Source organism: Dipodomys spectabilis, unplaced genomic scaffold (genome assembly GCF_019054845.1).
Source record: "Dipodomys spectabilis isolate Male_0828 unplaced genomic scaffold, ASM1905484v1 ptg000302l, whole genome shotgun sequence".
Classification (NCBI taxonomy): domain Eukaryota; kingdom Metazoa; phylum Chordata; class Mammalia; order Rodentia; family Heteromyidae; genus Dipodomys; species Dipodomys spectabilis.
Window position 1 is genome coordinate 1327501 of NW_024870979.1, and position 16660 is coordinate 1344160.

A 16660-nucleotide genomic window follows, 5' to 3' on the forward strand; every position below is an offset into this window, starting at 1 on the left:
GAAAACAAGAAACCCAGCCCAGGTGTGGGAAAGCAAGTGGGCAAAGAAGAGGGGAGGGGCCCCATAGAGACACCACAGGATTTACCAAGACTGCAGTGAAGAGTCATCAACAATATGCCAGGCAGACAAGGAAACTCAGACGCCACCTGACAGCAGAGAGAACGGCTCATTAAGACCACGATAAACCAGAGTCTGAGGGATCCCAAGCCGGGATCATCCTATCACATCAAGATGTCTTGTAATATGGTATTCTCTTATGAACTCCCATGATTACAGAAAGACACTATTTTATAACAAACATTCCAGTTTCCTCGCAAATATGTCTGCGCACTCTGAAAGATATGTACTCAGCACTTGTGATGTGTATGTCCATTTCCACGAGCACCAGTAACTCACTGGGTGAATTTATCATTAAAAAACAAAGTGAAGGGGCTGGGAAGGTGGCTCAGTGGTAGAGTGCTTGCCTTGCATGCCTGAGGCCCTGGGTTCCATTCCTCAGCACATCAGCAGGAAAAAAAAAAAAAAAAGCCAGAAGTGGTAATGTGGCTCAAGTGGTAGAGAGCTGTGGCCTTGGGCTGAAGAGCTGAGGAGCAGCGCCCAGGACCAGAGTTCAACCAACCAAAATAAAAACAAAAACAAAAAACAAAGTGAGCTAAAAAAAAAATATAAACAATTACAATGAGCTTATAACTTGTTATATAGTCAAGTTAAAACCTGATTCTTAAAATTTCAAACCTTAGATGCCAAATTCTCTATCAATAGTAGAACTGCCAATTATTTCAAAGTCAGGAGAAGCAACTGGAGCCCTGCTAAGAATCCCAGAACTGCCTCCTCATTTCAGGGCCCAGAGCAGGAGCTGCATTTACTCCCCAGCCAGCATACATTATCTACAGTTACCAAAAATACCCGCGAGCTAAGTATCTTCCTAAATCTGAACAGACTGTTGAACTTTTTTCCAAGAGTCTATGTGATATAGAAAACTGAGAAAAAGAAAAAGGACCATTCTATATAAATTTCAAAATGACTATATTTTCCCTTTTTAGTTATTATTCTCTGTAATGGAGCTACAGTTTACTCTGGCACAAAGCCAGCAACTGGTAGAGAGGGAAGAGTCACTAGATAGCATCAGCTGGTGTTATCACATCAACCTACAAATTACTTATGTTGACAAAATCCACTCCTCCACCCCAAAACAGTGAGCCACTAGACCAGTGACCACACAATCACTATTCCCACTCCACTCCATTTTAAAAAGTCAGTTCTAAATCCATGTTCTGAGTACAACTAGAGCAAGAGTAAGCTTCACGGGGTCTGCTCTGTCTACACACACAGCTCCAGCCTGCAGTGGTTCAGGGCTCCTTGAGAAAACAGGTGCTCAGTGGAGCATGGGGGCTCACGCATGTAATCCTAGCTTCTCAGGAGACTGAGGTCTTTGGATCAAGGTTTGAAGGCAGGCCAGACAGAAAATTTTGTCTCTTATCTCCAATTAACATGCAAAAAGCCAGAAGCAAAGGTACAGCTCAAGTGATAAGTTCCAGCCTTGAATGAAAAAGCCAAGCAAGAGACCTTGAGTTCAACTCTTAGTACACACAAACATGTATGCACACATGTGCACACACACCACACACATGCACACAGAAGTAAATAACTAGAAGAGAAACAAAATTGGTGCTCAAAAACTATTTGACATCTGATTATGTAGAGTAAGTATTTATCTAACATACACTTACTTCACAGTATATACAAATGCTAAATGCTTACTCTTTAAAAGAAGTAACTGTGGCTTCCCAGTACATGCTCCTAAGTAACAGTGAATTTCTTCTGTGTCCTTTAGGATCTGGTGTTCAAAGTCTGTGATGATATGAAGAAGGCACTATATTATAGGATATAACAGTTTTTTTTTTTTAAATGAAGCCAGGTGCAGACTCACGCCTATAAACCATAGCTATTCAGGAGGCTGAGATCTGAAGATCATGGTTCAAAGCCAGCCCAGGCAGAAAAGTCCTTGAGACTCTTTTTTTTTTTGGTTGGTCATAGGGCTTGAACTCCGGGCCTGGGCGGTCCCTGTGCTCTCCAGCTCCACCACTTGAGCCACAGAGCCACTTCCGGTTTTCTAGTGGTTTATTGAAGATAAGAGTCTCGGGGACTTTCCTGCCCGGGCTGCCTTTGAACTGAGATCCTCAGATCTCAGCCTCTTGAGTAGCTAGGTGTGAGCCACTGGCACCCAGCCCTTTGAGACTCTTATCTTCAAATAACCACTCAGAAAAAGCCAGAAGTGGCGCTGTGACTCAAGTGGTATATATACATATATGTGTGTGTGTGTGTGTGTGTGTGTGTGTGTGTGTGTGTGTGTGTGTGTGTGTGTGTGTGTGTATACACACACACACACACACATATATATCGCTTTTTTAAAAGCCTGTTCATAAGAAAGATTATAAGTAACCCTTTTGCATTAATTAAAAGATCACTAGCCTTAATTTGCTAATTTTCCACAGGAAAAGTACTACAGTTCTTCAGAGGACTGAACACAACACAAGGGGCACTGAAACATCACCTGATCTGCCTATCTGCTCTGGGTTAGGGGAGCAGGATGTGGAAACACTTAAAACACAGGAAGAATAGAAAAAAAAATGCATGTGATTTTCACTATTAGAAAGATAAATAAGTAATGCTTAATTTAAGCCAGCATGGTAGTGCATGCCTATAATAATCTCTGTTAATCAGGAGGATCTTGAGTTTGATGTCAGTTTGGCAGTTAAGGAGGCTTGATCTCAGTAGCAAAGTACAAATAAAAGGGTTGTGGGCGCGGCGCAAAAGGTATAGAGCTTGCAGACCAAGCTGAGGCCCTGCATTCAGTCCCTAGAACTGAGAAGGAATATGGAAAACATTATAAAAGAGAGTAAAAATGCACAAGTGAAAGCTGGGCGCCAGTGACTCACACCTGTAACCCTTGCTACTAAGGAGGCTGAGACCTGAGGACTGCAGTTCAAAGCCAGTCTGGGCAGGAAAAACCATGGAACTCTGATGTCTAATTAACCATCAAAAAGCTGGACATGGAGCTGTGGCTCAACTGGTAGGACATGAGCCTTAGCGTAAAACTCAGGGACTATACCCAGGCCCTGAGTTCAAGCCCCAGGACAGACACAAAACAAAACAAAAATGCAGACATAAGAATACAAAAAGAGAGAAGCAATCATGGTAAGAATTTTTTCTCATAACCTATCACCCAACAAAACCTCAGATTCCTCTCAGGCAAAGAAAAGCTGCTTTCAAACTTTTTGCTGTTGTTCGGGGCCTCAAGCTAGCTTGCTAGGCAAGAGTACTCTACCCTTAAGTCACAGTCCTAGCCCTGCTTTTAAACTGTTGATGACACTTCCAGCAATGAAACTAACTTGTACCTCTAGTTAGAATAGGGAGTAAAAGACTAATAAAAAATATACAGCATTAGCATTCCAATGAAAATTCCATGAAGAATTTACTAGTAAACACTGAAATGGCAAGAATAGTGATAAAAACCCAGATTACTTATAATAATTTTTAAAAGCCAACAATTTCAATTTGATATGAGGAAAAGGAAGAGAACTATTTTTATTATTCCTATGCAGGAAGATGAAAAGGTCTGGAATAGATGGTGATGGCTGCAGAGCATTTGTGCATTTAATAAATGGACTGTGTGCCTAGGAATGATTACAACAGTAAATGCTTCTCTGGATAGTCTATGGATAGAAGAAAATACATATGTACTCACATTATAAAATTTAAAAAGGGTATAGTACTTTCATCCAGGATTTTCTTCTAGATTGCTTAATAAGGAGTAACATCTAGTCTGGCTTCCAAGATTCAACTTTTGTCAGAGCCCAAACAGGACACCTAGATGAATATCCACCCTCCACAAGGCAGGCAGCAGAGGCTGAAACTCAGCCAATCCGAAGGCACTGCCCTGCTCTGACAGAACTAGTCCAGATTCTGCTGCCCTCTACCTGATTTTGATACTGGAAGTAAAAGTCTCTCAATCAATGCTTAAGATTGTAAAGCTTTAGTCTCTTTCCTGGCAACAAACATCATCCAAGAAACAAATTAATTTCATCATTAACTCATCTGTCAAACTTAGCAGCCTTCTAATGTTCTTGGCACTGATCCATACAGAAGTAGATCCTATTCAAATAAGTAAATCTCAGGCCACAGTTTTCTTAGAATTATTCCAACTCAAAGACTTTGAAATTAAGATGTGTTCAATGAAAACGCACTGTGGATACACCGTATTGTTCTGATAAATTCAATGTGAACTGTTAAATCAAAACTATTATATGTGTATATCAATAATATAATTTATCCAGATGGGGCTGGGAAGGTGGCTCAGTGGTACAGTGCTTTGCCTTGCATGCTTGAGGTACTAGGTTCGATTCCTCAGCACCACATAAGAAAAAAGCTGGGAGTGGCGCTGTGGCTCAAGTGGTAGAGCCCTAGCCTTGAGCTGAAGAGCTGAGGGACAGCGCCCAGGCCCAGAGTTCAGGCCCCACAACCGGACCCAAAAAATAATAATTTATCCAGATGTTAGCACTAGATACATTGAAGGTATACTTAAAGACAATGAGACACTTATCACTTACTGATAAGCAAATAAATGATAACTAAATCATTTTCAAATTTTTAAGAGAAAAAAAAAACACTGAAGTACATACCAAGTGTTTAGTTCAGAATTCAATCACCCAATTAAATCAAAGAAAGCCACTCGGTCTTATGCAAACAGCCTTCTAGCTAGAAAACCAATACTATACCATTCTACATCTATGGTATAGAAACCTATTACTGCCCCAATCACCCGTTGCTTGTGCTCCTCCCCCCCTCCACAGGAAGCGGGCTCTGGATTCCCCAGCATGGAGCAAAGACAGCAAGTGCACAAGCAGGCCGGAGCCTTTCCCAGCCCACTGAGAATCACAAAAACAGCCGGTGCCAAAGAAGACACGGCTAAAACGACACACAACTGGAAAAAAAATCCAAAAGGCCAGCATTGTTAAGTGTCGTAAAAACTTTTATAACATCCATTTTGATAATCTAAATATTGAAATAATGGGATTGAGTTTTATTAATACTCGTTTTCAGCCTCCATTAAATGGTTTTAAGTAACACACTACAGTTTATCAAACATAAATATCAGCCTCAAATTCACAAGTCTACATATGTCCCAAAATGACATGAATGAATGTTAGTCCTTTTTCCTCAAGAAGTGCTTAACTGCACAGAAATCCACACCTGGGCAGTGTCAGCCAGGGTGGCGTACTGAGAAATGCCTCTAGATCCAGGGCTGGCCAAAGCTCCGGCCTCCTCTGCCAGCACATCCAAACTTGCATCTCCAACTGCTATGCAAAAACGACAATGAAAAGGGACCCCTAACAAATCTGAAATGAACACACACACACACACACACACACACACACACACACACACACACACACACACACACACACCATCTCCCACACACACACACACACACACACACACACACACACACACACACACACACACACACACACACACACACACACACACACACACACACCCCATCTCCCAGGACAGGGCACAGTTAAATAAATGAACAGTCTTCTCAGCATGTCAGGAAGTTGGTGGATAGCTAACAAGAAATAGTACTAAGAAATCAAACCCTAACTACACCTGCTTTCTGCAAAATCGTATGTGTCTAATAAAGCTATCAAAGGAGCTTGTATTAAATCATTCTGTACAGTTAGAAATTTTTGAAATTGGTTCTCAAAACAGAATTAATACTATTTTTATACTACAGCAAAGAAGTTATTCTCTTCAATTCCAGTAAAGGAACAGAATAGTAGAGGTTAAATACATTAGTAAACATGTCCAAATGTGAGCTGCATTATTTTGCTATCCAAAACATACTTCTATTACAATACAATACTAAGAAAAATGGAGTAAGTACTGAAGATTTAGCCAAAATTTTATTCTTAAATATAGGTTGGAGAGAAAAAAAAAAAAAAGCAGGCAAAAAATAAGGGTTAAATTTTCCCACTATGAACCAAAACTAGAACATGTTCCCTGGAATGCACTTATCGATTTAGCATCAATATAAACATAAATTTAATGACTGTTGTCTTAAAAGTGGTTACCACTACAAAAAATTCAATAACACAAAAATTAGGATTACCAAATAAAAAGCAATTTTAAGGCATAAGTAATTTCATCCCAAGTAAACAGAGAAACACAAAACTGCAGAATTTTTGTTGTATTTTCTTTTTGTTGTTGCTCCTTAAATAAACAGGCCTTTTTCTAATAACCTTTTACTTAACTATACAGCAAGCATCCACATCTTGGCAAATACATAAATGTATGCCACCAAAATGTCTTTAGGGGATTTAAAATATCAGATAGCCTAAAGTGAGAGGAGAAAAAGGGAAGGAGTTGTAACCGTAAAGCACATTTTTAAAGTAAGAAGGAAGGACTGTGTAGCTTACTTATTTGTAAGCCATCTAATGACTTCTTTTTCAATGGTAAATAACCTTGATTATACTGCATTATATTCTATGAAACAAGGTAAAACAGCACAAATGGAATTCAGTGCAAACAGAGTCATCACCAGGCTTGGGTACTCTCAGTATGCTTACACACATACACATTCCAAATATTTATCTCAAAAAAAATCCAGTAGCAAAGTGAATCACAAAATAGCTTATTTCAATCTCTAAAAGACTTTTATTCCTTCAGTATGTGGATATTTTCTTCCCAACTACAAAAAAAAAAAAAAAGTTTCCCAACATTTCCTAAAACCAAAAATGAAACTAAATGTATTAAAAGCCAAAAATTTTTTTTTCATCCTTCAACAATATGACTTAGTATTTTATGACCTACAATCAGGTAGTAATTTCGCATTTTGAACAAATGACTTTCTAGTCTAGTTATCATGGCAATACTGAACAATGCTGGCCTTCCAAAAAGAAAAGAAAATATAAAAAAGGCAATCCACATGCTATCCGGAGGGTACCTACGAGAACTCCTGAATCCAGGTCACATGCCTGTCCTTTTTTCCCCCCAAAGATAAAAAGGCTTTTCCCAAGGGCCACACTGAGGACATAATGGCTTCACTTTCATTCCAAAAAAACAAAATACTTAAAATGATTGGTACCATTAAGAAATAATACTCTAAAGTAATGCGGCCTACATCTGCCTCTAACTTCATTTGTTTACAGTTTACAAATATGAGGATTTTAAACTGCCCCTTTAAAAGCAAGCTGACAAAGCATTTTTTAAAAATAAATTACATGGACTTATTCACATCAGTTTTCAATATTTTTTTCTTGTAGACATCTAAACAAAAATTAAAACCATAAGGTTTCTACCAAAAATGGGAAAGCATTATCATTAGGAGTAAAACTCCATTAACGAGAGATTTGGAAGCAAGAGAATACCAAGAACAATACGTACAATTCCTACGATAACTTGTTAAAATTCAGGCCTTCATTCACCCTCACAAGTCCTACGGCTAATATGTAATTCTTATTTTAAGAAAAACACCTTCCTATAATAAGACAATCACTGCTATTCCTAACTGACAAGTCAGACTGCTTAAAGATGTTCATGGCATTAAGATGTCTAGGAAAGAAAAAATATTTGGGAGCAGCACACCACTACCCAACTTGCCTGCAACACACATTTCCTAATTCATTTTATAAGCAGTTCAAATAAGGCTCACATTATCTAATCTAACAAAATCATCAAGGAGGAAAAAAAACAATCTTAGGGTATTTCTGCATTCTGAGACCAGAAGCAAATACAAAATGACTCTTAGCATTTCACAGGGAAAATGCAGTTTCCCTTTTAACTGGGGGGGGGGGGGGGGGGGGGAGATTATAGCTTTCTCATTTTGTGGATTTTAAATTCTAACTAAAACGCCTCATCCACAGCATCTTAAAATGGCCACAAATGTTAAAACACAAATCACTAGAAATACATGACTCTATTCTGGTTATAAAGCTAATTAAACATCACCAAAAGACACTGTTGCACTTCAGAATCCTGACATTTAAATGTTTGATTGCAGAGACAATCAAAATTTTTTTCACAGTACACTTTGTAAAGGATAGGCTTTCAATAATTTTTTTTAAAAAGCTGTACAAATCCACAATTCGATTCCATCTGCAGTTTAATTACTTCTCAATGGTGGTATCTTCAGCCTACAATTACAAGTCCATGATATATGCAACGTTCATATTGTAAGACTGTCTTCAAAGACCTGGGTTTTGTGAATACCCAATAATGGACACCAGCATGATGTTTTTCTGTCCTTAACCCGCTTATTAATAACTATGATTCGGAACACTTTAAGCCCTAAATAGTATTCAACCTTCCATCTGCTTGTAATAGAGTTCGGTTATTATTTGTGGCAGGAATTTTTGTGACTTGTACAGCTCAGCACTTCTATTTACATCAGCAGTGCTAAATGCCCAATGGTGAGAGGGGAGCCAATCAGATGGCAGATTAGATGTCAACTCAGAGGCAGCTGTCTGGAGACTATTACAGCCAGTTTACCTCCACAATTCAAATTCCAAACCTTGCAAAGGAGATCAAGTCAGTCTTTAGGCTCAGCCTACCAGCCAGAAACAGCCGGCGTGCAGGACCCTTGCTCACGGCGCTGTAAGACTCGGGTGACGGCAGAATAAAGAAAATCCAAATAAATACGATTCCTCCCCCCCCTTCTCCCCCCCCCCCCAAAAGATCCCTTTTGATCGGGCTCCCCATCGGCCTGGATTCGCTGGATCAAATGTATGCCTAACCCATGATCAAAGTAAGTTCGATCGATCGATCCGGCGAGTGTGCTCCTCCAGCCTCGCCTCGCGGTTGAAGGTGACTCCTTTCCCAGCCGCCCCGAGCCCGATCGCGGACTTTCCCGGTATTCTGCGGCACGGAGGGATGGATGCGAGAAGGGATGTCACCCCAGGACGCCGTCCGAGTCGGCCCTGCCCGCACCCACTCGCTCTGGGTGGCCTCGGGAACGAAGGGAGAGGCCCCCGGTGGTCACAAAGCTACCCCCTGTCCTCGGCCTTTCCCTCCGGAGCTCAGCTCTGCGAACGGCGGCCCGCGGTGGAGGGAGAAAGTTCCTCCCCCGCCGCTCGGCCCGGCCCGGCCCGGCCCGGCCCTGCCCTGCCCTGCCCGGCTCGGCCCGGCCCAGCGCCGGCGCGGCCCGAGTGGCTCCGGCCGGTCACACACATCACCCGCCTGGGGGACCCCGAATCCAGCCCGCCGCCCCACGAGGCTTCCCGCGGGTGGGGCCCGGAACACCTCGATCCCGTCCGGGCCCCGGGGGCTCGCGGTGGCGGCGAGGGTGCGGGGAGGAGGCGGGAGGGGGGGCAGGAGGAACCCCCAAACACCCGGCCCGGCCGAACCCTCGCGGCCGGGACGGCGAGGGGGAGCGCCAGGAGCCCGGCGGGAGAGGCCGCCGTGGAAATGGCTCCGGGCGCCGCGCCCCCGCCGCCCCCGCGAGCGGACGGGAAAAGTACCGGGCGAAGAAAGAAACTCGGGCTCGCGGCGCGCCAGGCCCGGGCGGAAGCAGGCCCGGCCGGCGCGGGGGTTACCTGGGATCGGCCCATGGTCGGTCCGGGGGTGCCGGGGCTCATCGCCGGGTGACTCCTTTGTTGCGCGGCCGCCCAGGCCGGGCTGGCGGCGGCGTACTGGGCGCCCAGGTCCTTGCCCAAGCCCAAGCCCGCGGCCGCCTGCTGGCCGCCCGCCGCCGCCCCCGCCGCCGCCGCTGCCGCCGCCGCCGCCGCCGCCGCCGCCTGGGACTGGGGCTGCGACGGCGGCGGCGGCGGCGCGCTGGGGCTGCTGTAGTCCGGGTAGCTGGCGCCGTAGCTCCGCATCATGGGGCTGGGCGAGGTGAGCAGCTGGTTGAGGGTCGGGGTGGCCCCCGACGGGTGCTGGTTCTGCCCGGCGAAGCGCTGGAAGCCCCCCGCCGCCGCGCCGGCGGCCGCCTTGCTGAGGCTCGCGGCCCCGCCGCCCCCGGGGCCCATCATCATGCCGCCGCCCTGCTGCCGGGGGGAGCTCAGCACCCCGTATCCCGAGGACGAGCCCCCATAGCCGCCGCCGCCGCCGCCTCCCGCTGCTGCTGCTGCCGCCGCCGCCGCGGCCGCCGCCGCCGCCGCCACAGCTCCCGCTCCTGCTCCTCCTCCTCCTCCGCTGCCTCCTCCTCCTCCTCCTCCTCCTCCTCCGCTGCCTCCTCCTCCTCCGCCGCCGCCGCCGCCGCCGCCGCCGCCGCCCGCGCCGGGCCGGCCGTAACCCGGATAATGGTTGTACTGGCTGTTGGGGTACCCTTCGTGGGAGTTCTGCAGGGGGTCCATGCTGCCGGGGGTCCCGGCGGCGGCGGAGGCGGCGTGCATCATCCCCATCCCGGGGCTTTGTTGTCCGCCATGTTGATCAAAGCAAGGCCCAGCGCGGCCGCCGGGGCCGCCGCTAGCAGGGGCAGCGCTGCCATAGTAATTATTAAACTCCGAGACGGCCGCCGGGCCGCCGCCGCCGCCGCCGCCGCCGCCGCCACCGCCGCCGCCGCCGCCGCCCCCGGGCACTGCGACCGGCGGCTGCTGCGCGCCCAGGCCCGGGTGCTCGTAGCGGCCGCCCGCCGGCTCCCCCATCTTGGGCGGCGCGTCGTCCTCGTCGGCCGGCTTGCTCGGCGGAGGCTGGCCCGGGGGGTCGGCCTGGCCGCCCGCGGCACTGTCCTTGGCGCCTCCACGTTGCGGCGGCTCCATGTCCGGGCCGGGCGGAGGCGCGCCGCCCAGGCTGTTGTTGTTGGAGATGGGGAGATGTTGCTGCTGCTGCTGTTGCTGCTGCTGCTGCTGCTGGAACTGGTTTAGCTGCTGCTGGAGTGCGTGGTGGTGGTGGAGGTGGTGGGCATGGTGGTGGTGGGCATGGCGGGCATGGTGGTGGTGGTGGTGGTGATGGTGGTGGTGGGGCGGTGCGGCGGGGGCCTCGCCAACGGCTTTCAGTTTGTGGTTGGGGAGCAGCCCCGTCTCCATGGCCGAGCCCGGGCCCGCCGAGGAGGAAGAGGCCGAGGCCGCCGCCGCCGCCGCCGCCGCCGCGGAGGAGGAGGAGGAGGAGGAGGAGGAGGGGGAGGAGGAGGAGGAGGAGGAGGAGGAGGACGGCGCGGCGGCGGCGCTTCCACCCTCCTTGAGAGCCGCCTCGGAGCCGCCGCTCTGGGCGCTGCCGGTGCCCGCGGCGGCGACGCTCGCGCTGTGGGCCATGCTCAGGTCGTGACGGGGGTGCAGGGGGTGGGGGTGCACATTATTCAGGCCGCCGTCGCCGCCCCCCAGCATGGGTCCCGGGGCCGCCGCCGCCACCGCGCCGCGCGCCACCGCCGCCTCTGGGTCCCGGGCCCTGGGCGCCCGCCGCTCGCCGCTGCCCGCCCGCGCCCTGGCCCTCACCGCCGCCGCCGCCCGCGCGGCCATGATCGGCGCGGCGTGGCGCGGCCCGGCGGGGGGGAGACAATGCCCCGCCGCGGGCCGGCGGCCCCTCCCGCGCGCATCCACGCGGCCCGCCGGGAAGCGCCGACCCCCTCCCCCGCGCGGGCCCGCCGAGCGCCGCCCGGGGCCGCCGCGCCGCCCGGCCCGCGCCCCCCCGCGCCCCCGCGCCGCGCCGGGGAAAGTTTTCAGCCGGGTTTGAAGCAAACTTTTTTTCCGCCCCTCTTTTCCCTCCCTATCCCGGATGTGGGCGAACACTCTCGACCGGCAGCGCCGACCGGGCCCGGCGCGGCGAGGGTGGAGGCGCCCGGCGAGCCCGAGCCACCGCGAGCCCCCTTCTCGCCGACGGCTCCCGCGCACTCGCAAAATGCGGACTGGACTCGGCCCCCCGGCGCCGCCGCCCGCCGGGGCGTCCGCCGCCCGCCCGCGCCCCAGCGCCCACCGCCAGCGCGGCCTCCCCGGCCGCCAAGGGCGCTCGCTGCGCTGCGGCGGCGTGGCGCGGCCTGAGGCTGCTCTTTCCCCTCGTGCCCCGGTCTCCTTGCCAACCGGGCGATCGTGTGTTTGTTTTCACGTCTAAAAGGAGCGCGACAAAGGTGGAAAACGAGCCTGACGCGCAGACAAAAGAGGGAGAAAGGCCGGGGAACAAAGTTGTCTCTTGGCCTCCGAGGCTGCCTGGAGCCCGCGACCGTGCCGACGCGCTCCCTCCCCGGAGTTATGTAATTCCTCCCCGGTTGGCCCCGCCGCCCGGATTCCGGGCCGTTCCCACCGCGCCTTCCAGCTGCACGATCCGGGAAGTACTTAGCCTCGTTCTGGGTGCTGCGCCCTGCACGCGGCCGGTGCTCAGCACTGCTCCAGCCCCGGAGAGAGTGCGCGCGTAACCTTGGTGTTCCAGGCACCTCAGGTAGGTATGAAACCCAGAGGGTGCCCCGGTGGAGCCCACCAGGATCCAAACAAGTTCACACGCCCCTTCGAGGACAGCCAAGCGCTGACCCCCGTCTCCATAGTTCTGTGTGATGACACCTTCCAGCGTGTGAACTGCCCTCTTGGTAGCTCATTTCGAAGTGATGGGAAACAAAACCAAACAGACATAGTGAATAAATCTACAATCTATACGAAGCAGTCGAATCTAATCCTCCAGCCAAAGAGGAGAGAGCTCCTGCTTTGTCCCGTCGTGTTTCCGAGGGTAGTGTTACTCTTATGAAGTTACCGTTTTGCATATCTAATGCAGCCAGGCTCCTCATCTTGACCCACTAACCCGTGGCGCCCGTGTCCCAGCGGGGACTCACCTGTCGTTGCACAAAATGACGTGAAACCAGAGGTCACTGGCAGAAATAAGGTATTTTTTTTTTTTTAAACTAGGGCTGAGAGCCGAACCCACGGCCTTGGGCGCGCCAGGCGGGCGCCCTTCCGCTGGGCTAAACCCCCATCCCCAGAAATAAGGTATTTGGCACCGTGGCCTTTAGCTAAAATCATTTTATTCGTTAGCATTTCTTGAAATTAGTTTACTTCAACGGCAGTGGCTGTTTGCTAGGCCAAACCTGCCTATGTTGCTGGACGAAATGAAACACTTCCCGTGTGCGACGCGGTGAGGGGCGGCGACCTCAGGTGCACGCTGAGGTCACCAGGATCATAGAAACAACAACCCGCAGTTCTATGCGGACAACTGGAAAATGGTGCGTCATCACACCTCAGAGGATAGCGGAACCACACGATGAACCTGGGCCAAATCAATCATTTAGTTTTTGTCAAGAGAATCCTACATCTTCCTTAGTGTGCCTTTTGGACATTTTTCCCTAGATTTTCCCTCTACATATTCAAATACATACTAATTAGATGCAGTGCAGCACATAAGTTGGATTTTTAAAGTTCTTCATGTACAAATATAAATATATGTCTGTTTTGTGTATGTGTCTATATCCATATATCCTAAAATCAATTATGTATGCCTTGAGATATTTATAGTCAAGCTAAATATGTACATAGAATCATAAAAGTACATTTGTTTTCAAATTGATGAAATATATCAAAGTCAGTTCAGACAAGTGTAGCCATATGTTGTGATTTATTTTCACAACTAATCCTAAAAGGGAAATTGAGTCACCAAGTTCAATTCTGGTCCTTTTCTTAGAAATATCTCCTCCATGTCACAAAATTGTGAATCCTAAAACACACACACCAAACTAAATACATGAGTGAGATTTTTTTTGTAATTCCATTTGCTTCAGCAAGTCAACCAGAAGATCTGAACCAAGAGGCAATGAAAGTGAGGCCCTGTTCACAATGCAATCAGCCTGCTCTGAGAGGCACCACATGCCAGTGTCTCCTCCCCGATGGCAGATGCCACACCCTGAAGCCGACAGAAGGCTCTGCAGCCTGCTGGAGGAACACAACAAAGCCAGCAGGACTTGGTTTTGTCTTTTAAGCCACAGTGGATGCTAAAATAGCCTCTTCAGAAGCATCTTTGCTAAAGACAGTGACCTATTTACCCAACTTTCCAACACACCTTTTCAGGAAAACAAAAATCACTTTTAAAAAAATCCTGGGTTTCTTAAAACAACCATGTCCGGTGCCTGTTATAAAATGATAAAGTAAGATAGATCACATTTCACGAAAGTCCATTTCAACTGGGGGCTTATGGTGCCCATTGAGAACCCTGCCCTCAAATGTCTTATCTGAGCCTTATTTGTTTCTATTTGAGTAAGTAGACGTCTCTTGGCTCACTTTTCTTAATGAGTTTCTTAATGTTACACCTCTTGCCTAAATTTCAAACCACAGTGACAACTTAATAAAAGTTCCCCTAACCACCGGGAAGGCAGGAAGGTGAGGGACCAAGCTGCCTGTGGCCCGGGTTTCTGATGGCAGCGGTGACTGCCACCGCCCGCTGCACCCAGGCACAGGCCCCCTCACAAGTTTGTTCAACATTCCTTCCTGCGTACAAAAAGGATTTCTTTCCTTCTTTCTTTTGGACTATTTGGAAATATTAATATTCAAATGCTGTTCCTTTTGAATAAGTTTTAGGGCACTGAAAAGAGGGCTCTTCAAGTTGCCCACTGAAAGGACGGAGCCAGATGGTACTCTAAGAATGCCACAGTTCTGTTCATGTTGCCTCTCGCTGGCCTGCACACTGTTTGCTTTCAAATTAGCCCCTCTCGCTGTTCTCACTTACTCCATGACTGAAGCGATCACGACTGACTGCCCATCATATTTCTCAGTATTCTTTCTGTAATTTGGAAGCAATTTAGAATAAAGCCCTGTCAAGGTTTTACAAATAAGAACTATTAAAGAATAAGGCTTTGGATACTTGCTTTGCTTTTAGATTTATGAGAAATGCGATGAATGGAGCTAATGGGATTTCCCTACTGATCTTGGTCAGGGACTTTAAAAAGCACTAAACAATTGTCCCTTTCACATCTCCGATTTAGACGTTAGCAGTGAATAACTCAGCCAACACATGATAGGGGAGACAGCATTTGATTGGAAACCATGTAAATTATCACTGGCCTATATAGTCAGAATACAGAACAATTCAAAAGTATTTGGGAAAATCAACCAAAATAACAAATACATTTGGGAGCTATGGCAAACCAAGGAAATTATTGCAGGCACAGTAAGCAGGATGGGGGATAATCTACACTTAAATCATCCACCGAATTTACCTAAAGTGCTCTGTGCCATGTCCTAAGGGTCAATGTTACCGTGTTTCTGGCCTTAGTGGAGGAGATAGACCATGAACAACTGCACTAAAACCTGCTGGACTTTATCCTTGAATATAGAAGTGAGCTCAAAAGCTGGAGCCTCACACCTATAATCCTAGCTACTCAGGAGGCTGAGATCTGATAATTAGGATTCAAAGCAGCTGCTGCAGAAAAGTCTGTGAGATTCTTATGTCCAGTTAACTGAAAACTAGAAGAGGGAGGTATGGCTCAATGCTACAGTGCCAGCCTTGAGGGAAAAAGCCAAAAGAGCAGGCCCTGAGTTCAAACACCAGGAAACCTGCATGCTGTTGGTTCCACCTTCCCATCCTGCAGCTATGCCTCACCTGCCTGCCATTCGAGGGTGAGTACCTGACCCCAACCCTCAACCTGCACAACTCTAACTTCCTATCGAGGTCTCGCCACCTGTAAGGCTGGACTTCAGAAATTAAAGTCAAGCTTATCATTACACCGCTGCGCTCTGGAAATCTCCAGAAACACAGTAACCATGGCGAAATTAATGGAGAAACACCTTATTGCATTTGGAAACATGGTACTTTTATCATGAACTGTTCACATTTTGAATGGTATGTAACAACTATTTTTATTATGGCCTTGTTTACAGCCTTCCTATAACTTGTAGACAAATGCATATTGGATGCTATTTTCTTTCATGTTCATTATTCCTCTCATTTTGCCATCATGCAGTAGCCTACTAATGCTTCTCAGCAATCTTTCCTAGCAGCACATCTGTGATCCCACCTGCTGGCTGGGTGTGGGGGTAGAGGCTGAAGAAAAAGAATGGCAGGTTTGAAGCCAGCCTGGGAAACTTAGTGAGATTTGTCAAAATAAAGTTTAAAGGGATGCAGGATATGACTCAGTGGGAGAGCACAAGGCCCTGAGCTCCATCCAAAGTACTGCCAAGAAAACGTTTTCTCCTACATAATGTTGCATAATCACCTATATGGCTCTTATCATTGATGACCTACTACTTGGGAGAAAAATTACTTTATTGATAACTCCACTCTATTTCCTGAAAAGTAAACAATTGGGCACTGAATTCAAGCCAAGAACTGGCAAATCAATCAATGAAGGAAGGAGGAAAGGTTGGTTAATACTTTGGCTGGACATGGTGGTTCAAGCCTGTAATCCTAGCTACTTGGCAGATAGAGATTAGAGAATTGAGGTTTGAAGGCCTGTCCAGGCAATGAACATCTGGACACTCCATCTCAATCAATGGCTAGGTGTGGTGGCACACACCTCTCATCCCATTGACAAAGAGAAGCACAATTAGGATCAAAGTCTAGACCTTCCCAGCCATAAAGTGAGATCTTATCTTGCAAGTAAACCCAAAATGGTACTGTTGGAGTAGCTCAAACAATAAATTGCCTATTTTACAAGTTCAAGGCCCTGAGTTCAAACTGCAGTACCATCTAAATAAACAGATAAATAAGATATATAGGTAGTAAACATGTTGAAGATAATGTGTAATAATCACAA

At 48.0% G+C, this 16660-nt stretch overlaps 1 protein-coding gene across 5 annotated transcripts in view; it reads right to left on the reverse strand.

Moving 5' to 3' along the window:
* Positions 1-11044, reverse strand: part of Arid1b (AT-rich interaction domain 1B) — a 328395-nt gene extending 317351 nt beyond the window's left edge. For all 5 annotated transcript variants that reach the window (XM_042702061.1, XM_042702058.1, XM_042702060.1 and 2 more), the window contains exon 1: positions 9597-11044. In XM_042702061.1, coding sequence (XP_042557995.1) covers positions 9597-11027 — 1431 coding nt within the window. In that variant the 5' untranslated portion in view covers positions 11028-11044. The remainder of the gene's footprint in view (positions 1-9596) is intronic.
* Between the last annotated feature and the right edge of the window lie 5616 nt (positions 11045-16660).